Here is a 22,290-nt window from a genome sequence, read left to right as displayed (position 1 = left end):
AGTTTTCCCAGCACCACTTATTAAAGGGGCTGTCTTTTCTACATTGTATATCCTTGCCTCCTTTGTCATAGATTAGTTGACCGTAGGTGCGTGAGTTTATCTCTGGGCTTTCTATTTGTTCCATTGATCTATGTTTCTGTTTTTGTGCCAGTACCATATTGTCTTGATTACTATAGCTTTGTAGTATAGTCTGAAGTAAGGGAGTCTGATTCCTCCAGCTCCGTTTTTTTCCCTCAAGACTGCTTTGGCTATTTGGGGTCTTTTGTGTCTCCATACAAATTTTAAGATTTTTTGGTTCTAGTTCTGTAAAAAATATCATTGGTAATTTGATAGGGATTGTACTGAATCTGTAGATTGCTTTGAGTAGTATAGTCATTTTCACAATATTGATTCTTCCAGTCCAAGAACATGGTACATCTCTATATCTGTTTGTATCATCTTTAATTTCTTTCATCAGTGTCTCATAGTTTTCTGCATACAGGTCTTTTGTCTCCCTAGGTAGGTTTATTCCTAGGTATTTTATTCTATTTGTTTCAGTGGTAAATGAGAGTGTTTCCTTAATTTCTCTGTCAGCTTTTTCATCATTACTGTATAGGAATGCAAGAGATTTCTGTGCATTAATTTTGTATCCTGCTAATTTATTAAATTCATTGATTAGCTCTAGTAGTTTTCTGGTGGCGTTTTTAGGGTTTTATATGTATAGTATCATGTCATCTGCAAACAGTAACAGTTTTACTTCTTCTTTTCCAATTCATATTCCTTTTATTTATTTTTCTTCTCTGAATGCTGTGGCTAGGACTTCCAAAACTATGTTGAATAATAGTGGTGAGAGTGGACATCCTTGTCTTGTTCCTGATCTTAGAGGAAAGGCTTTCAGTTTTTCACCATTGAGAATGATGTTTGCTGTGGGTTTGTCATGTATGGCCTTTATGATGTTGAGGTAGGTTCCCTCTATGCACACTTTCTGGAGAGTTTTTATCATAAAATGGTGTTGAATTTTGTCCAAAGCTTTTTCTGCATCTATTGAGATGATCATATGGTTTTTATTCTTCAGTTTGTTAATATGGTGTATCACATTGATTGATTTGAGTATATTGAAGAATCCTTGCATCCCTGGGATAAATCCCACTTGATCATGGTGTATGATCCTTTTAATGTGCTGTTGGATTCTGTTTGCCAGTATTTTGTTGAGGATTTTTGCATCTATATTCATCAGTGATATTGGTCTGTAATTTTCTTTTTTATAGTATCTTTGTCTGGTTCCGGTGTAAGGGTGATGGTGGCCTCATAGAATGAGTTTGGGAGTGTTCCTTCCTCTGCAATTTTTGGGAAGAGTTTGAGAAGGATGGGTGTTAGCTCTTCTCTTAATGTTTGATAGAATTCCCCTGTGAAGCCATCTGGAACTTTCGTTTGTTGGAAGTTTTAATCACTTTCGTTTGTTGGAAGATTTTTAATCACAGTTTCAATATAATTACTTGTGATTGGTCTGTTCATGTTTTCTATTTCTTCCTGGTTCAGTCTTGGAAGGTTATAACTTTCTAAGAATTTTTCCATTTCTTCCAGGTTGTCCATTTTATTGGCATAGAGTTGCTTATAGTAGTCTCTTGGGATGCTTTGTATCTCTGTGGTGTCTGTTGTAACTTCTCTTTTTTCATTTCTAATTTTATTGATTTGAGTCCTCTCCCTCTTTTTCTTGATGAGTCTGGCTAATGGTTTATCAATTTTGTTTATCTTCTCAAAGAACCAGCTTTTAGTTTTATTGATCTTTGCTATTGTTTTCTTTGTGTCTATTTCATTGATTTCTGCTCTGATCTTTATGATTTCCTTACTTCTGCTAACTTTGAGTTTTGTTTGCTCTTCTTTCTCTAGTTCCTTTAGGTGTAAGGTTAGATTATTTGAGATTTTTCTTGTTTCTTGAGGTAGAATTGTATTGCTATAAACTTCCCTCTTAGAACTGCTTTTGCTGCATCTCATAAGTTTTGGGTCATTGTGTTTTCATTGTCATTTGTTTCTAGGTATTTTTTGATTTCTTCTTTGATTTCTTCAGTGATCTCTTGGTTATTTAGTAATGTATTGTTTGGCCTCCATGTGTTTGTGTTTTTTACATTCTTTTCCCTGTAATTCATTTCTAATCTCATAGCGTGTGGTCAGAAAAGATGCTTGATATGATTTCGATTTTCTTAAATTTACTGAGGCTTGATTTGTGACCCAAGATGTGATCTATCCTGGAGAATGTTCTGTGCACACATGAGAAGAAAGTGTAATCTGCTGTTTTTGGATGGAATGTCCTATAAATATCATTAAGTCTATCTGGTGTATTGTGTCATTTAAAGCTTGTGTTTCCTTATTTATTTTCATTTTGGATGATCTGTCCATTGGTGTAAATGAGGTGTTAAAGTCCCCCACTATTATTGTGTTACTGTCGATTTCCTCTTTTATAGCTGTTAGCAGTTGCCGTATGTATTGAGGTGCTCCTATGTTGGGTGTATATATATCTATAATTGTTATATCTTCTTCCTGAATTGACCCCTTGATCATTATGTAGTGTCCTTCCTTGTCTCTTGTAACATTCTTTATTTTAAAGTCTATTTTATCTGATATGAGTATTGCTACTCCAGCTTTCTTTTGGTTTCCATTTGCATGGCATATCTTTTTCCATCCCCTCACTTTCAGTCTGTATGTGTCCCTAGGTCTGAAGTGGGTCTCTTTTAGACAGCATATATATGGGTCTTGTTTTTGTATCCATTCAGCAAGCCTGTGTCTTTTGGTTGGGACGTTTAATCCATTCACGTTTAAGGTAATTATCGATATGTATGTTCCTGTGACCATTTTCTTAACTTTGTGTGGGGGGGGGGGGTTGTTTTTGTAGGTCCTTTTCTTCTGTTGTGTTTCCCACTTAGAGAAGTTCCTTTAGCATTTGTTGTAGAGCTGGTTTGGTAGTGCTGAATTCTCTTAGCTTTTGCTTGTGTGTAAATCTTTTGATTTCTCCATGGAATCTGAATGAGATCCTTGCTGGGTAGAGTAATCTTGGTTGTAGGTTCTTCCCTTTCATCACTTTCAGTATATCAAGCCACTCCCTTCTGGCTTGTAGAGTTTCTGCTGAGAAAACAGCTGTTAACCTTATGGGAGTTCCCTTATATGTTATTTATTGTTTTTCCGTTGCTGCTTTCAATAATTTTTCTTTGTCTTTAATTTTTCCCAGTTTGATTACTGTGTCTCAGCGTGTTTCTCCTTGGGTTTATCCTGTATGGGACTCTCTGCACTTCCTGGTCTTGGGTGGCTATTTCCTTTCCCATGTTAGGGAAGTTTTCGACTATAATCTCTTCAAATAATTTTTCTGGTTATTTCTCTCTCTCTTCTCCTTCTGGGACCCCTATAATGTGAATGTTGTTGTGTTTAATGCTGTCCCAGAGGTCTCTTAGACTGTCTTCATTTCTTTTCATTCTTTTTTCTTTACTCTGTTCCGCAGCATTGAATTCCACCATTCTGTCTTCCAGGTCACTTATCCATCCTTCTGCCTCAGTTATTCTGCTATTGATTCCTTTTAATGTAGTTTTCATTTCAGTTATTGCACTGTTCATCTCTGTTTGTTTGTTCTTTAATTCTTCTAAGTCTTCGTTAAACATTTCTTGCATCTTCTCAATCTTTGCCTTCATTCTTTTTCCAAGGTCCTGGATCATCTTCACTATCATTATTCTGAATTCTTTTTCTGGAAGGTTACCTATCTCTACTTCATTTAGTTGTTTTTCTGTGGTTTTATCTTGTTCCTTCATCTGGTACATAGCCATCTGCCTTTTCATCTTGTCTGTCTTTCTGTGAATGTGGTTTTGTTCCACAGGCTGCAGGATTGTAATTCTTCTGGCTTCTCATGAGTTCCTTGTTTTATATGCAGAAAATAACGTTCTTCTTATCTTGCCTTCAAGGGCAAGATGTTCACCAACAGAAAAGTAAGATTCATCAGAACATAAGATCCATAAAAGGCACAGCTTTGGAATTATTCCCCTGCTTTGCCCTTGAAATTGGCTGGTACACAGGAGGCACTCATTCAATGAACAAACACCCTTGTTCTGCTGCTAACGTTGTTCTATGATCTCCCTTTTGTCCTTCTAGGGCTAAGTTGTCCCTTCTACTTATAAAGAAAAATCTACACCTGTTTCACAGGGAGATTTATTTTCGTAGCCAAATAAAATGGTAAAACCAAATTATTTACAGAATTATTGCATGGGGTGTGTAGTGCTACCATGTGTTTATTAAGTCTATTCATTCTGTGGTTCCTCTGGAAATACAATTACATTAATAGCAGCTTTTCATATTAAATTTAGGTCATCCAATAAAATCACTTCCTTCTCACTCTCAATTCTGATGTATTATCATTTGCCTTCAGTGCATACTTTACTAAATAATTCACAGCCTATCATACCAAGTACCTCTTATTCATCACCTTGAAATGCTTCCTTTTCATTCCTTACCTTCCTGCAATTCACTTCCATTTTCCAAAGGCTTTTCTAACTCTTTTTCCACTGTAGAGGCTATGCTTTTAGATGATAAAATATCTGGAGGAGTATGAAATCTGTAGTATTCACCTAATCTCCCACAAGAAAATTAACAGTTAGTGTACGTCTCACATCAAATATTAGAAAATCCACAAATGTTTGATTCCTTACCAGATTTATGACACATCTCCTTTATTGCTCTTTTTTCTTCAATTTCTTCAGGAGTCTTTGTCCATAAACTAGAAGCATCTATAGGATATATATATTTTAAATTAAATTGTCCCAAAACCAAATAATCTGAAAATGTATAAACCACAATGAAACATCCCACACATTGTTCTCATGAATGGATTACTGTTTTAAAAAACATTTAAAATCAATACTTTGCGCATTGTCAAATGTTTCTCATTGCTATTTTTTACATTTTAGATATAATCAGTCAAGAGGAAGGAAATGACTATACGTTATGTGTCTTGAGATGAGAAGCTGCAGGTACAGATTCACATTTGAGATCATCTTTGTTTGCTTGCTTGCTTGTTTGTTTGGAGAAGGAAGATGTAAGTATGGGAGACCCAGAGGTACAGAAGAAAAGGACACATCTCCTTCCTCCTCTTCTTCCTCAAAGTCAGTTTTTAAAATTAAAGGATGGTGAATGGGTTGCAATATATCCTCCTGAGGTTTCAGGGGCTCCCAACTCTGGGACAGAGGTGCAATTCCCTCCTGAGTTTGTTTCTGTAGTAAAACACCTACAGAAAATATGTCACATTTCAATTTCTCAATGTGCCCACCTCCTGTATCTCCATGGAAAGACATATTCCAGGGTAGAGACAGACTGAGAGTTTATTTTTCCACATGCCTATCTTGTTTGTACATACTTATTGGCACTGCAGGGCTGTGACGATATGGGAGGAATAGCATGGGCTACACTGCAAAAGACCTGGCTTCTAACCTTGTTTATACTTTGGCAAGGATTACCTGGGATAATGCAGATGATAGTGCTTTATAAATTATAAACTACTCTATTGATCTCTATAACTTGAAGGATTAAATGTGAGACAGATGGATATAATCATGTAATAGATTGACACTCATGTATATCAATGTTAAGTTATATATAAATAATAAAGGTTATATAAATCAATGTTATCAATATTAAGTTATATAAAAGTAAAACAGGTTATTAGTATACCTACAAGCAACTGTGCATATTTAAACATGAGATCTGTCTTCTAGCCATCATACAACAAAAAACTTCCAATCCAAATGATAAGCATATGTGTACACATAGAACAAATTAGAACATAATGAATTTAATATACTTAATAAAATGAAAGCTATTTTCTCACCCAAATCTGCCTTATATATTACATTATACACTTCTAATAGTTAAACAAATATGTAGAAAATACCATGAGGTTTTTGAATGCGCACTGTAAATCTGAGAAAAGTTTTACTAACCATTTTGTTCATCTTCTTCCTCCTCTTCTTCCTCAAAGTTTGTTTTTAAAATTAAGGGATGGTGAATGGGTCGTGATATATTCTCCTGAGGTTTCAGAGGTTCCTGACTCTGGGTTGGGGGTGGAATGCCTTCCTGAGTTTCTTTCTGCGGTGTGATATCTATAGAGGAAATGCAACATTTCAGTCTTTTCAAGGTACACGTTTTGGTGCATGTTCAATGATCAACTGTTGTCCTCCTGATTAACTGCATATTTGTTAAAAGGTGTCTTTTCTTATTTCTGGAAAGGTTATTGAACTAACTTGCAAAACATATCAACATTTTGCTGGTAAGGTGTGGAAAATATGCTAATTCATAGACTTTAGATAGTAATTATAACCATGACTTGGTATATATGATACTTTGATATAAATACAAAGTGATCATAAGCATTCCTGTATTCTTACATTACATCCATGGGATAAGAATAACTTAACTAATCACATTACAATAATTTAACAAAGGCAAACTCATATAAGACATAGCTTATAATGGCAGAGTATACGTGTTCAAAAGAGGAAAAAAATCCAATGGCTGGGGGTTGATAACTTCAAAATGAGATTGACCAAAGCTCTAGGTCATATTTAAATGTTCTGTAACCTTCAAAACTAACCAGCAAATAATAGAAAAAGCCAGTGAACACATGTATCGTCTATCATTACTTATTCAATTTTCTTGGTTTTTCAAACCAATAGTTATCAAATTTGGCTAATTATCAGAATCAAATTTAAAAATTATTCAAATCATCTTTTGGGTCTCTGTTTTTCAAATTTCTGATTCAGCAGGTCTAAATTAAAGCCTAGAAATATGATACTATTTTTAAATGCCTCAGATAATTACAAAATCAGTCAAGTTTGGAAACCACGGCCCCGAATCAATGATCATCTATGTGGGGTCCTGGGTCATGGGAAGGCTTTCAGTGGGTTTGCCATCCCAATAATTTGAAAGCAATCTATCGTATTCCAGATCCTTAATTTCCACATCCATTTTCACCCTAAAATTAGTTTGCCTGAGAGCAAGCCTCAGTTCACAGTAGCGTTTCTCCATTTTACAAAATAAAGCTCTACTTTACCCATGCCAAAATTTTCTATAACACATTGCCCGAAAAAGAAATCCTCCTTTACTGATTAATCAAACCACCATGAACTCATAGGGCTTTTTCCATTACCTTGACTTATACACATTTCTACCAGCAGAAAATCATTTTGTGATAGGCAGAATAATGTTCTCCCAAAGATGTCCAAGTCTTAATCGCTGAAACCTGTGTATACATTAGGTTATACAGGAAAGAGGAATTAAGACTGCTAATCAGCTGACCTCAGAATTGGCAGATTATCCTTTTATAATTCAGGTGGGCCTTTGAAAGTAAAAGAGAGATGCAGAGGAAAAGAGCCAGGAAAAGAAGTGTGACAGTGGAAGCTAAGTCAGAGTGATACAGTGTCAGAATGGATACATTGCTGACTCCGAGGTGGAGGAAGGGGGACATGAACAAAGGAATACTGAAGACCTCTAGAAACTTGAAAAGGCAAGGCAACAGATTCTCTCCCAGCAATCTCCAGAAGGAATGCAGCCCTGGAGACCACCTTAATTTTAATTCAGAGAGATCTCATCAAATTCCTAAACTATAGAACTACAAGACAATAAACTTGAGTTGTTGAAGTCACTTAGTTAAGGGTAAATTGTTACAACAGTAACAGAAAATGAATACACGGGGTATTAGAAAAAAGTCCTATCTGGTTGGAATGTTCTGAATTCAAATGCATAATAGAGTATGTTGCTAGTTAAGAATTTTTGTTGAAAAATTTTGCTTGCTCCATTTCTAGACTATTGTGAAAGAATATGTCACTCTCGAAAAAAAGTCTTGTGGTGTCAATGAAAAGAGAGCATTAGTAAGAAGCTGTGAAGGAAATACATATTCCCAAGACTTGTCATTAGCTTCAAAGAAAAGCTTCACCGAACATTCAATACAAGTTAAAATCACATTTTATAAAAGCTTTATTGAGATATAATTCACATACTATGTGATTCCTCATTTAAATGTATAATTCAATGTTTTTTAGTATATTCAGGGAGATGTGCAACTATCACCATGATCAGTTTTAGGATATTTGATCACCCCAAAAAAGGAAACCCATACCAGTTAGCAGTTACTCTTCATGTCCACCCAATGTCCCCAGTCTTACACAAGCACTAGTATACTTTGTTTCTACGGATTTGCCTGTTCTGGATATTTCATATAAATGGAATTATACAATATGTGGTCCTTATACATGACTCCTTCCACTTACCGCAGTGTTTTTTATAGCCAAATAATATTTCACTGTATGCATATACCACAATTTATCCATTCATCACATGATGGACACTTCTGTTATTTCCACTTTTTTTGGTTGTTATAAATAATGTTGATATGAATATTGTTGTGCAAGTTTTTGTGAGGACATATCTCTTAGGTATATACTTAGGAGTGAATAAGTAGGACATATAGTGACTCTATGTTTGATCTTTTGAGGAACTGCCAGACTGTTTTCTAAAGCAATTGCACCATTTACATTCCTACCTGAAATGTATGAAGATTCCAATTTCTCTACATCCTCGTTAACTCTTATTATCTTTTTGATTAAACTATTCTAGTAGATGTGAGTGGCATCTCACTGTAGTTTTGATTTACATTTATCTAATGGTTAATGATGATGAGCATCTTTTCATGAGCTTATTAGCCATTTGTATATCTTTGAGAAATGTCTATTCAGAGTCTTTGTCCATTTTGTAATGGGATTGTCTTTATATTATTGAGTTGTAAGAGCTCTTTATATATTCTAGATGTGCCTCTTATCAGATGAAAGATTTGCAAAGATTTTCTCCCATTCTGTAGGTTGTCTTTTCACTTTCTTGATGGTATTCTTGAAACACAAAAGTTTATAATTTTGATGAAATCCAATTCATTTTTTTCATTGATTGCTTGTTTTTCTGGTGTCATAACTGAGAGGGGTTTGAGTAACCTACAGTTTCTTATAAGAATTTTATCATTTTAGCTCATATTTAGGTCTTTCGTCTATTTTGAGTTAATTTTGTACAGTATAAAGTCTAATTTTTTTTTTATGGCTATCCAGTTTTCTTAGCACCATTTGTTGAGAATACTGTTCTTTCCCCCATTGAATGGTCTATGCACCCTTTTCAAAAATCAATTGACCAGAAATTGATTTATGGAAAGGTTTAGTTCTGGTCTCTCAATTTTATCTCATTGATCTACATATTGATTTTTATGCCAGTACCAGATGGTCTTGATTACTAGTTTTGTAGTAATTTCTACATTTCAAAATCAGTAAGTATGAGTTCTACAACTTTGTTTTTCACTTTCAAGATTGTCTTTACTATTCTGGGTCCCTTGAAATTCTATATACCATTGATCCTTGAACAACACATGCTTGAACTGCAAGGGTCCACTTGTACATGGATTTTTTTTTAAAATAGTAAATACTACAGTACTTGACAATCCAAGATTGATTGAATCTGAGCATGCAGAACCATGGATATGGAGGAACTGCAAATTCCAGAGAATCCTCTGAATCTATAGTTATCTGAGTATAAGTTATACTCAGATTTTATATGGCTTGGAGGGTCAGCTCCCCTAACCTCCTCTGTTGTTCAATGGTCAACTGTACATTTTAGAATCAGCTTGTCAACTTCTTCAAATAAGTCATTGGGGATTTTGATAGGAGTGGCATTGAATCTATAGACCAAGTTGGGGGGTACTGCCATATTAGCAATAAAACCAATCTATGAACATGGTCTATCTTTCCATTTTTAAAGTTTCTTTAATTTTTTCAACAACGTTCTGTAGTTTTTGAATGTTTTGTTCTTCTTTTGTTAAAGTAATAACTAAAATTTTTTAATGCTGTTGTAAGTGTAATTTTTTTTTCATTTCATCTTTGCTTTGTTCATTGCTAGTATATAGAAATACAATCAATTATTGTATATTAATCTTGCACCCTGCTGAATTTATTACTTCTAATAGTTTTAAACAAGTTTTTAGATTTTTCTAAATGAAAGATCATGCCATATGTAAATAGAGATCATTTTATTTCTTCCTTTCCAATCTGAGTGCCTTTTATTTACCTTTATTTCCCAATCCCCCTGGCTTTAATATAATTGGCAAGAAAACATCCTTATCTTGTTTCTGATTAAGGGGAAAGGCTTTCAGTTATGCCAGTAAGTATATTAGCTGTGGATTTTTCATATATGTCCTATATCAGGTTGAAGGAGTTTCCTTCTACTTTTAGTTTGTTGAGATTTTTATCATGAAAGAGTGTTGGTTTTTGTCAGTGCTTTTTGTTCATATACTATGATGACCATGACCATGGTTTTTTTGCCCTTTATTCTATTGATCTGGTGTATTACATTATTTCATTTTTTGTAGTTAAACCAACCTTGCATTTCTGGGATAAATCCCACTTGGTCATGAACTAAAATCCTTTTTTTAATGTTGGATTTAGTTTCCTAGAATTTTATCAAGTATTTTTGTGTGTATATTCTGTATAATCCTATTAATATTATATTACATCTGTAATGTGTTACAAACCCCCAAACACATCGTTATAATTATTACTTTCTATAACTTTATATTTCTTAAAGTAGTTGAGAGGAGAAGGAAAATACATATCTATAGAGTTTGATACATTAGCCTTCTTATTTATCATTTCTAGTTTTCTTCATTTGAGTTATCACCTGGTATCATTTCTTTACAATACAGGTTTGCTTTCGCATGCCTCTTTTGTGCTGTTATTGTCAAATATATTACATTTCCAAATGTTATAGGTTCAAAATACAATTATATACATGTACATATATATATTTTTTTCTTTCAGTACTTTGAGTATGTCATCCTACTGCCTTCTGGAGGACTTTTTTTCTGGAGAAGTCAGCTGTTAATCATACTGAGGTTCTCTTATATATGACAAATCATTGTTATTTTGCTTCTTTCCAGAATTTGCTTTTGTTTTGGCATTTACTCTTTTAACTATGATGTGTCTAGATGTGTCTATCTTTGGGTTTATTCTACTTAGCATTTGTTGCGCTTCTTGGATATGCAGATTAATAATTTTCATCAAATTTGGGAAGTTTTCAGCCATTATTTCTTTGAATATTTTTTTCTATTTTCCCTCCTCTCATTCTGGTACTCCCAGTAGGCATGTCCCACATTTCTCTGAGGTTCTGTTCATCTTTCTTTTTCTTTTTTTTAATTGAAGTAAAATTGATTTACAATGTTGTGTTAGTTTCACATGTACAGCAAAGTGATTCAGTTATACATACATATACTTCTCTTTTTTTCAGATTCTTTTCCTTTATAGGTTATTATAAAATATTGAGTATAGTTCCCTGTGCTATACAGTAGGGTCCTTGTTGGTTATCTGTTTTATATATAGTAGTGTGTATATGTTAATCCCAAACTCCTAATTTATCCCTCCCCCTCCCCCTTTCTCCTTTGGTAACCATAAGTTTGTTTTCTATGTCTGTGCGTCTATTTCTGTTTTGCATACAAGTTCATTTGTATCTCCGCCCCCCTTTTATTTTTTGGATTCCACAGATAAGTAATATCATATGATATTTGTCTTCTACGTCTGGCTTACTTCATTTAGGATGATAATCTCTAGGTCCATCCATGTTGCTGCAAATGGCATTATTTCATTCTTTTTTTATGGCTGACTAATATTCCATTGTATAAATAAAGGGAGAGGGCCCAAATCAATAGAATTAGAAATTAAAAAGGAGAAGTTACAACTGACACCACAGAAATACAAAGGACCGTAAGAGACTACTACAAGCAGCTATATGCCAATAAAATGCACAACCTAGAAGAAATGGACAAATTCTTAGAAAGGTACAATCTACCAAGACTGAACCAGGAAGAAATGGAAAATGTGAACAGACCAATTACACGTATTGAAATTGAATCTGTGATTTAAAAACTCCCAACAAACAAAAGTCCAGGACCAGATGGCTTCAGAGGCAAATTCTACCAAATACTTTTCTTTTCAATTCTATACCTTTTTCAGACTATATGATGTCCACTGATCTATCTTTAGTTTACTGATTCTTTCTTATGTCAGCTTAAATCTGCAGTTGAACCCGTCTAATAATTTGTCATTTTGGTTATTGTTCAACTCTAGAATTTCTATTTCATTATTTTTCATAGTTTATATACTTTTCCAATAAAATTCTAATTTTATGTGCAGTAATTATTTATCTAAGTTTGTAATGTAATTATGTTATTTTAATAAATTATATATCAATAATAATTGCAATGACAACTCAATCCTAAAGAAATGTATTAAAGAGATAAGTTAATGACTATAAGTCTCCATAATGTGGAGTCTTGTTCTTATAGTGAATTTAGATTTTAATTTATCCTATTTTATTTTTTATTATATTTAAATTTGACACCTATTTGCTTTTAAACTTGGAGATGATCACCAGAAGGATTAGGCCTCTTTTGAAAATATCTGGTTTAGCAACAGTTAAATGAAATCTTTTTTTTGGCTGTGATGGGTCTTGGTTGCAGCATGCGAGATCTTCGTTGCCGCGTGCAGGATCTTCATTGCGTCATGCAGGATCTTTAGTTGCGGCGTGTGGGATCTTTTAGTTTGGCATGCAGAATCTTTTTTTTTTTAGTTGCGACATGTGGGATCTTTTTTTTTTTTTAGTTGTGGCATGCGGAATCTTTAGTTGTGCGTTCAAACTCTTAGTTGTGGCATGTGGGATCTAGTTCCCTGATGAGGGATCAAACCCAGGTCCCTGGCATTGGGAGCATGGAGTCTTAGCCACTGGACCACCAGGGAAGTCCCTAAATGAAATCTTTTTCAAGAGTCCAAAACCTTTTTAAATTTGTTAGCAGATTAAAGTTTAAATTGCAAAAAGACTAACTGGCAGTTTTATATTCCCAGACAAAAAATGCAGGACTCAAGTATTGAACTGAGTGCTTAAAGATAACAGACAATGGCAAATCAACTAATGGGAAATTGCTTTTGGCAAACACCTCATTCTGGAAGAGCACAGCTGGTAATTTAGATAGCATTGCTGTGGCTCCAACTCACCTACTTAATATGGACCACGTGATGGGTCCTAATTCCTTGATCAGAGGCCCTAGAAATTTTCACAGATTACACATTTAAATGCGTAAATTTTATCTTATTTTAACTGGCTACAAACTTACATGTGAATTGCATAATGCTATGTATGAAACAATAGTTATATTTCGCTACCAAAAAATCGTCATTAATCCCACCCTGATCACATGCACCTATTGAAACATAAAGGTAGATTTTAAAATAAAGATATAACTTTGTAATTTAATTTTTGCCTAAGGTGAGATGATTTATTTTCCCGGTTTTGGTTAATATGAACCTTGGTAGGTAAATGTCCCTGGAAATATTTTAGGAAATATTAGGTCTACAAAAGATCAAATTATACCTTCTGAGGTACTGAAATATTTTTAGAATGAACAGATGATGCAGTAGGTTCAACACATAATTCAAATGAGCTTTGTAGTTTCCTCCAGTCTGGAAATTGAATCCTATTTCCTAGAGCACAGACATCTGTCTGGGCAGAGAAAAAATATTTACCTGCTTAACATGAATAAATACTTTTCTGGACTTCCTGGGATAGAATTAGCCACTATGTGAAAGGTAGTACTATGTACCTATGTTTCATTGGGATTCATCAGTAAACAAAATAAAGATTCCTACTCTTATGTTCATTCTATAGGGAGGAATCAGACAACAAACAATAGATGTAGTGAAGAAATAAGTTATATTTTATCTGAGAAAATAAGGGAAATGGCAAAAGAAAGCAGAGCAAGGCCAGGAAGAATGTGTAGAGAGGAAGTGGGAAGGCTGCCACATTTCAAACAGAGTATTCAGGGTAGACCTCATTAACAGATGATATTTGAGTAAGGGCTTGAAGAGGTAAAGGAGTTTACCATAAAGCTGTTGAGAGAAGGGCGTTTCATGCAAAGCCCTTGAAGCAGGAGCCTACTAGCAAGGAGAAGCAGGGAAACTGGTATGGTTGGAGCAGAGTGAGCAAGTAGAACAGCTGCAGGAGATAAATTCAGAGAGGAAACAGGGCACCACATCAAGTACAGTCATTTAGGCCTTTGTCAGGACTCTGATTTTACTCTGAATGAAATGAAAACCAATTGGAGGGGTGATGTCTGATTTATGCATAAGATTATCACTGACTGTGCTTTGAACAGACATAGAGGGACAAGAGTTGAAGTAGGAAAACCATTTAAGCTATTGCAGTAATCCAGTCAAGAAATGATGTCTGTGTTTTGGCCCAAGGTGGGAATAGTAGAAATAGTGAGAAAAGACGGATTTTGGATATATTAAATACAGTAGCGATAACAGGATTTCTGTATGGATTGGATGTGGGATATGAGAGAAACAGAGTTTGAGGATGATTCAGTTGACCTGAAGGATAGAACTGCCATTAAACCAAGATAGAAAGCCCATGGATATAGCAGGTTTGGGGATATAGGAGTAAAATTGTGAGTCGAGTTTTGAATGTGTTAAGTGGGAAATATCTACTCAAGTTAAGAGCCCAAGTGAAAAGTTGAATATAAGGATCTTTGAAGTTCAAGAGAGAGGTCTGGAATAGATATGTAAATTTAGGAGTAATTTACATGTGGATCATAATCAAAGGCATGAGACTGGATGAGATTACCAAGGGAGTAGGCAGAGAAGAAAAGAGAACAAAGAACTAACTCCTAGAACATACCTCATGTAAGAGGATGGGGAAAAGAGGAAAAACCAGTGAGGGAGAGCAAAAACAGAATACTAGGTAGATAGGAGTAAAACAAAGAGGTACAGGGTCTTGGAAGCTAGATAAGGAAATTATATCAATGAGGGAGGAGTGATCAAGTCTGTCAAATGCTGCTAATGGTTCCAGTTATGGAAGGACTGAAAATTGACCACTGGATTTAATAATTTGTATATCAATGGTGAAAGAGGCTGAAAAGGATGATTTACATGGGATTAAGAGAGAATGGGTGGGGAGGATTTGATAATACCAAGTCAAGGATAACTATTTTGAGAACTGCTACAAAGAGAAAGAAAAAAATGGGGTGGTAGCTTGTAAGAGGATGGATTAAGACAAAGGAGATTTTTTTCCCTCAGTTCAAGTTTAACAGAAACTACAAAAGATCAAAAGTGACACCCTACCACTGTACCCATCAGTTGGCCTGTCCCATAATACAGCCCAGGCCATTTCCTCCAGAGGAAGAAAGGCTGGCAATTAGGATTTAGAGTATAACTGAGAGAATGACTGAGATGGGGAAGGGTAAGCTCAGTGGAGGAATTGAGTTCGAGGAACTGAGAGGCTAGGGTGGTAGATCACATACTTACATATTGGAATCACCAAGAATTGACACAGGAGTACAGTTAGACTGACTATGAGCCAGGAGTTCATACTTCTGAAAAATGGGGAGGAAGGATGTGGACAGACGTAGACAAAAGCAAAAAGAACAGCAACGCCGAGGGGGGATAATGGCATGAGATACAAACTGGATGGTTTTAAGGAGAAGTGATAGAGAACAATCTGAAATTGGCAATAGGACCCAAGGAAACCTTCTACGTCATCTCCAAATCAAGTGGTACTTGAGAACTGGGGATAAAAACAGCCACCACTTGGAGAGTGCTGCTGGAGAAGGAGTGGGGAGTGACGCTTACATTCGACTATGAAGACAAAGGGAAAGTTCAGGGAAGAAGTTGAAAAAGAATTCTGTTGATAATGAAGTTTGGGGAGGAGTGGATGAAAGGTGCCAAATAGGGAGAGGAGTGAGTCATTTGAAAGATGGGGTTTTTGACTGATGTGAAATAATAGAAAATACATTGGTCTCTGCCCCCAGTTCCTGGCACAGAGTTCCTAAAACCTTCGTGATTTCCTAAGTAAAAGGAGCACTGGGCACATCTTTTGTTCTAATATTTGGCCTTTGACCCGGGTTCCTGACACAGAACTTGAAAATCCCTTAGAGTTTCCTCAGTGATGGGAGTGTCCTTTGTTCTAATGAGGTGACTCTGGGTGGGCTCCTGGTAGCTTCATGAGTAGGGTTTGTCACCAGAAAGACCAAGCCAGCATTAGAAGCTTAGAACTCTCAGCCCTGCCCCCCTGTCCAGGAAGGGGAGAGGGGCTAGAGGTTAGTTTAATAATCAATCATGCTTACCTGACGAAGCCTCCATAAACATCCCAAAAGTATGGAATTCAGAGAGCTTCCAGGTTGATGAACACATCCACGCACTGGACGGTGGCACACCCCAACTCCACAGGGACAGAAGTTCCTGTGCTCAGACCCTTCCAGACCTCACCTTATGTGCCTCTTCATCTGGTTGTTCATCTGTGTGATGAACATCCTCTATTACAGTAGAGGATGCCATCCTCTATGGCATCGTCTATTACAATAAACTGGTAAAGATAAGGAAGCGTTTCCCTGAGTTCTTTGAGCTGTCTAGCAAATTATTTAATCCAGGGAGAGAGATCATGGAAACCTCCAATTTGTACCCAAGTTAGACAGAGGCTGTGGGTAACCTAGGGACTTTCTACTTGCAATTAATATGAAAAGTGTAAGGTAATCTTTGGGGATACAGCCATTAATCTGTGGGATGTGTGCAAACTCGGGTTAGTGTCAGAATTGAATTAAATTATAGGACACCCAGCTAATGTCACAGAGAATTGATTGGTGTGGGAAAAAACCCACTTGTATGGTGTCAGAAGTGTTGTGAGTATGGTACTAGTGTGAGAATAAAGGAGAAACACACAGGAGTATTTTTTTTCCCCCTGGGGAAATTGACATAAACTGGAATACAGGGCAGAATAAAATTAGTCCTGGTGAATTCAAAACACATACGTGGATTTGTTCCCTGTAGACAGATTAAAGGAGGTTTGAGGAAGTAGGGTATTAGCAGCCTATGAAGCCTGCTTATCCCCTCTCATGATGGAGGTAGAATGGCTAGGGGAAGGATTTGGTCCCAGTGCATGGATCTGGTTTTGACCCTATTGAGAGAGAGGAAACCTTATTCCAAAGCCAGGAGCAGTTTTGACACATGTTGAAGAAACTGAGACTTCCAGAAAAGCTAGAATTTATTTTTGATGTCCAGATTCTATGCCTAATAAATGAGAATAATAAAATGTATCCCTACAGAACTTAGCCCAGGGCATGTCTTATAGTGGGGAGCCCAATAACTGTTACACAGACACTCTACCTTTCCTTTGCCCAGAGATGGAGTGTTTGTTTTCCTCTAGTCCTAAAAGAATTAGTTTGAAAGATAGCAATTTTATCCATAGACCTTTAGGAAGCAAACTATTACACTATATATAGGGAATTTAGTACAATGTCCTCATGAAATAAAATCACACTAGATGTAAAACAATGGGATCAAGTTAACCACTTAGTAAGTGTAATAACTTTCATCCCAGTAGGTTACCTTCAGTAGTTATCTATCTATCCCCATCCATCTATCCATACATCCAATTTTATTGAGCATCTGTGCTCCAGACATTGTGCAAAGCATTGGTAAGGAAACTAGTTATGATCCCCATCCTTGTGATGTTTACAGTCTAGTGAAGAAAAACATTGATCAAGGTACCACATGTATAATGAATGCTATGAGATCAGAGTTTTCCAGAAGACTATAACAAAGAAACATAATTTTTAGTCATTCATTTGCCAAGGATTATCTGAAGCCACGTTTTCAAATCCAAAGGACTGATATTCTGTAAACTCATTTCTAGAATAATTCCATCGTAAGAAATATGGTGGCTACAGCAGGAGAGTGGCACAGCTATAGCACCAGGGAAACCTGACAATCCCAATTTCTTAAGCAAGGTTCTTGCCATTCACTGTTATAGGGCATGGTGTCTTCCCTATCCCCTTCCCAGAACCTAGTTTAAGGTTCATCACATAGTAGAACCTCAGTGTCATTTAGCTGGATTGAAGTATGCCACTCATGCTTACTCTGCAACAATGGGATTGCATTTTATCCACAAATGAAGTCTTAGGAAGAACCACGCATCGAGCTGTTCTTCTAGAAGCAGAAGTGTGCAAACCAGAGCATGCCCTTGCTCTCCCCACCTATGAGATAAGGGCACAACGGTGAGGCCAGTTGTGCGATGATTTGCTGAGACAGTTCCCCTCTACCTAGTGAGGTCAGTAGTCCTCTCACTTTTCAGATGAATAAATCCACTTTAGAAACACAGAGAAAGTTTGACTTGCTCTTTGTTCACTACATTTTTGTTGGCTACTTGATGGCTCATTCTAAGCTTCATCTCATGATTCTTGATAGAACCATCCCAAATCATTCAGTGGCTGTTAAACTGCATTACTCACCTTTCATACTTTATTTAACGTGTCATTCTATGCTGCTACTCCAAAACCAGATTATAATATGGTATATCCGTGTTATTCAAAAAAAATACTCACTGCTACTTGGTGGCAAAAATAATCCATTGATATTTCGAGGTTTGCTGTGATAAAAGATACAACTGATCTTCACACATCCAAGAGGCTGAGTTTCCCAGAAGCATGAAATGCTGCAGTTTTGCTAGACAAAGGAGGTGGGGGAAATGTAATGATCAGATGCCATATTCACAATAAATACAATGTGCTACAACACAACACAATGTGACAAAAACTACTGCAATTGCCGATTTAAGATCACGTGTGTTTCTAGGCTTTGAGTGTTTCTAAGCGAGCAAAGTGCAAAATGCCTAAAATTAAGTAATGGAAGGAAAAATCATTTCTTCTCAATTGTGTTGTAAGAGTATAGTTCAGTATTATCGAAGGGAGATGCTTTTAACAAACACGATGATGCTGAGTAATTCTACCTGCATTTCCATGTGTCTAAATCTGCAAAGTGGATCTAAACATTTTCCTTCTCTCCATAATGAGCACACAGTGTCACTGCCAAGGGCCTCTTCACAGTGTCGGAATCGGCACTGGGAACCCTAAAAGGAAAAAGTAAACAGTGTAGAAAACTCAATATATGAATGTTAGTGTTTAACAACGGATTACTAATCAACTAAAGAAAATATGAGGAGATCAAATTAAAATTTTAAAAAATACTACAAATACAATGCCATAAAGTCTAAATTCTAGCAAAGCAGTCTAATTTTAATGAAAGACACAAGATAATCTAATGATTAAATAGTACAACACGCCATGAGTCACTGATAAAATTCTCCTTCTTGTTATCAGTTAATCCATATGGCTCACTAAGGATAAACATACAAAAGATCAGTGACACTCTTAATCACAATCCAATGACAGAAGGATCTAATTTTTCTTTGTTAAGAAAGCCAGAATTTTTTTTTTAAGAATCATCATCCATATTCTAATTGTAGAGATGATCTCTATTAATCATATCTTTTATTAGATAATTGTTTTCTTACTTTATGGAGATACTAAGTGTATTTATATAGGGAAAGTGAATGGAGCTTAAACTTTATATTATTGTGGAATTTTTAATAACTGGTACAATGTGCTATGTTACACGTATATGCTATATGCCCTTGGTCTACAATTGTGTCTATACATTTACACATTTACATCATTATATCCCAACAAAAGCAGGTATGGATTATTTTAAAGGGCTGCTATTTTTTTATTTTGTATCTTTTACACATAGATCCACAATTGGGAAAACATCAGGTCATTGGCTTTTGGGGCAGAGGGTGGGTAACATAGAATAAAAATATCCTATTAAACTCATCCCTTTTTTAGACACGTGTTTCAGGGTTGTTCCTTATTTTTTTTCCCACCCTCTTACTCTCTGTCTTCAGTCTCTCTCCCTTTTAAGGTGGATCTGTAGGTCTCGTAGTCCAGGATAGTAGGCAGGAACCAGATAAACTGGTATTTGAACTCTATTTTGCCCATAATCAGAAAGTCAATCTGTTACTCACCCTCTCTGTGCCTCAGTTTCCTCACCTGTAAAAAGGGAATAAAGCGCCCTCCTCACAGATTGTTGTAAAAATTATGGGAGATAAAGTATTGTCATTGCTATTATTTTTTTTATTTTTTCATTTATTTATTGAGAACTTACTAAGTATTTGAGGATACAGCAGTGAAATAGACAAAACTCTCTGCCCACATGGAACATAAGTTCTATTATTTCTTATCAACCTAGGGTTTAATCTTAAAGTAACAGGTAAGAGAAGTAGATCTCGCTCTTACACTCAAGTTGACTCCATTCAGTTGTCCTAGCAGAGATGAAATGCTTTAAACCAGACACAGCATGTCTTTCACTGGGTTCATTCTGATATGAACATGAAGCTCCAAACTCTGAATTTCTACATTTCTTATTTGGTTTCATTGAGATCCATTAATCCTAATCACTTAGATTAAATATTTTTTCCCATTTTAACTTTATAAACTTCAATTCATGTTTGGCCAATTTGTTTGTATTACTTTCTTTTCCTTTTTCCATAATATTATTTGCTGTTACTTTGACAGGGGAAAATTCAGTAATTTCGTTAATAAATTTCAAAATAGGGGGTAAATTAGATTTATTTAACTGTTTGATAGTGACCTGAATTTATTCGAATTTATATGACTGGAATCACATTAACCAAAACAGTACGATGTATCATATAATGTTTCAATATTAGGAATTTGATGTTTCAAGGAGCCATAATATAGACAAAAGTGCCACACTGAGGACTAAAAAGCCAGGGGCATATAACTGGCATATAGAAGGGTAGTTTCAAACAATTTTAAGTTATCCCAGATTTTATCAGAGAAATTCAATATATCAAAAATACATGATAAGGGGCTTCCCTGGTGGCGCAGTGGTTGAGAGTCCACCTGCCGATGCAGGGGACACGGGTTTGTGCCCCGGTCCGGGAGGATCCCACATGCCACGGAGCGGCTGGGCCCGTGAGCCGTGGCCACTGAGCCTGCGCGTCCGGAGCCTGTGCTCCGCAGCGGGAGAGGCCACAACGGTGAGAGGCCCGCGTACCGCAAAAAAAAAAACATGATACGGATTTACTTCAGATTTTAAATACATAAAGTATTTTGTGGGAAAATAGTAAATTTTGATTCAGCAATGCAAATTATTGCCATATCTTCCTTCATTCTACTAAAAAGCTTAAGCATGTGAAGTACCGTAAATTGTACAATATTTACCTTTATGCATATGGAATTAAAAAAGAAATAGCAGTCATTCCCAACTTCTGCCATTTTCAACTCTCTTGCTACTAATCCTATGTTTTTTAATATAAGAATTGCAGGAATGCAAATATAAGAACTATGAGTGTGTACGGGGAAAAATAATTTCTCTTCCACACTCTTTCAGGCTATCAGTAGTATTTTTAAAACTGATCTCCTGTTGACAGTATATTACACAATAGATAATTCTTAAATAAATTTAAATTAGAAGATACCTTCTCTAGCTTGGCAGAAATGTTGAAAGTGGTTGCTATAAGCACACAAACTCAAACTTCCAGAATTTTGCTCACTGTTACCTAATCCATTATTTGCTCATCATAAATGACCTCACATCTAACTGTAGGCTAGGTTACCTTAGTGAATACTGTACAGTAATTTCTCTTACTCAATTCTAGTATATTGACCAGAAAAAGCTAATAAAAATAAAATAGTATGTTTTATCCTTCAATGTTCTGATTGAAATTGGAACATAAACTAGTTCATACTTTCATAATTAAGAAGTATTAAGTATTTCACAAGTAAATATTTTCTAAACTCTTATTTCTATACATGATTTGGAAACAAAACTAAAATTTTTAAATAGGTAAATATACTAATCTATATTTCAAGATAAAAGTAAAATTATTTAATTATGTACTCACCGCTATCCACTGATTTGAAAAAAATCATTCAGATTGTGATATTTAATAGATGCCTGAAAATAAATTGGACTACTTATTCATCTTGTAGCTATATTCCATTTACTCTTCATCCATCATTAAAAGGGGAATAGCTTCTTCCTATAGCAGAAAGATTCCAGAATGCTTGCAAATTTTGAGAATTTGTTGAAAGCAAAATGAAGTACTCTGATTCCCAGAATGAGACATTTCAGTCAGTAGTTACTGAGGTCTTCATCTTAGTATCTTTACTAAAAGAACTAGAACCTAGCAGAAATTAATAAAAATATCCATAGAAGGTAACTTAGAAAATGCCATAGAGAAGACAAATTACAGTAGATCAAAATATATTTTTAAATTGCAGTGTACTTTTAATTGTAAATTTAAAAGATCAAGACATATAGATTTTCATTTTGGTTAAGTAAAAAAGAC

At 35.5% G+C, this 22,290-nt stretch overlaps 1 protein-coding gene across 1 annotated transcript in view; it reads right to left on the bottom strand.

Annotated features, from left to right (window-relative positions):
• Positions 1 to 18,876, bottom strand: part of C11H12orf50 (chromosome 11 C12orf50 homolog) — a 31,235-nt gene extending 12,359 nt beyond the window's left edge. Inside the window, 5 exon segments of the mRNA XM_065887841.1 lie at positions 4,470 to 4,583; positions 4,665 to 4,742; positions 5,952 to 6,110; positions 18,461 to 18,581; positions 18,865 to 18,876. Of these exon segments, the coding sequence (XP_065743913.1) occupies positions 4,470 to 4,583; positions 4,665 to 4,742; positions 5,952 to 6,110; positions 18,461 to 18,581; positions 18,865 to 18,876 (484 nt within the window).
• Between the last annotated feature and the right edge of the window lie 3,414 nt (positions 18,877 to 22,290).

Source organism: Phocoena phocoena, chromosome 11 (assembly GCF_963924675.1).
Source record: "Phocoena phocoena chromosome 11, mPhoPho1.1, whole genome shotgun sequence".
In the NCBI taxonomy this organism is placed as follows: Eukaryota; Metazoa; Chordata; class Mammalia; order Artiodactyla; family Phocoenidae; genus Phocoena; species Phocoena phocoena.
This window is presented reverse-complemented; position numbering and strand designations above follow the sequence as displayed.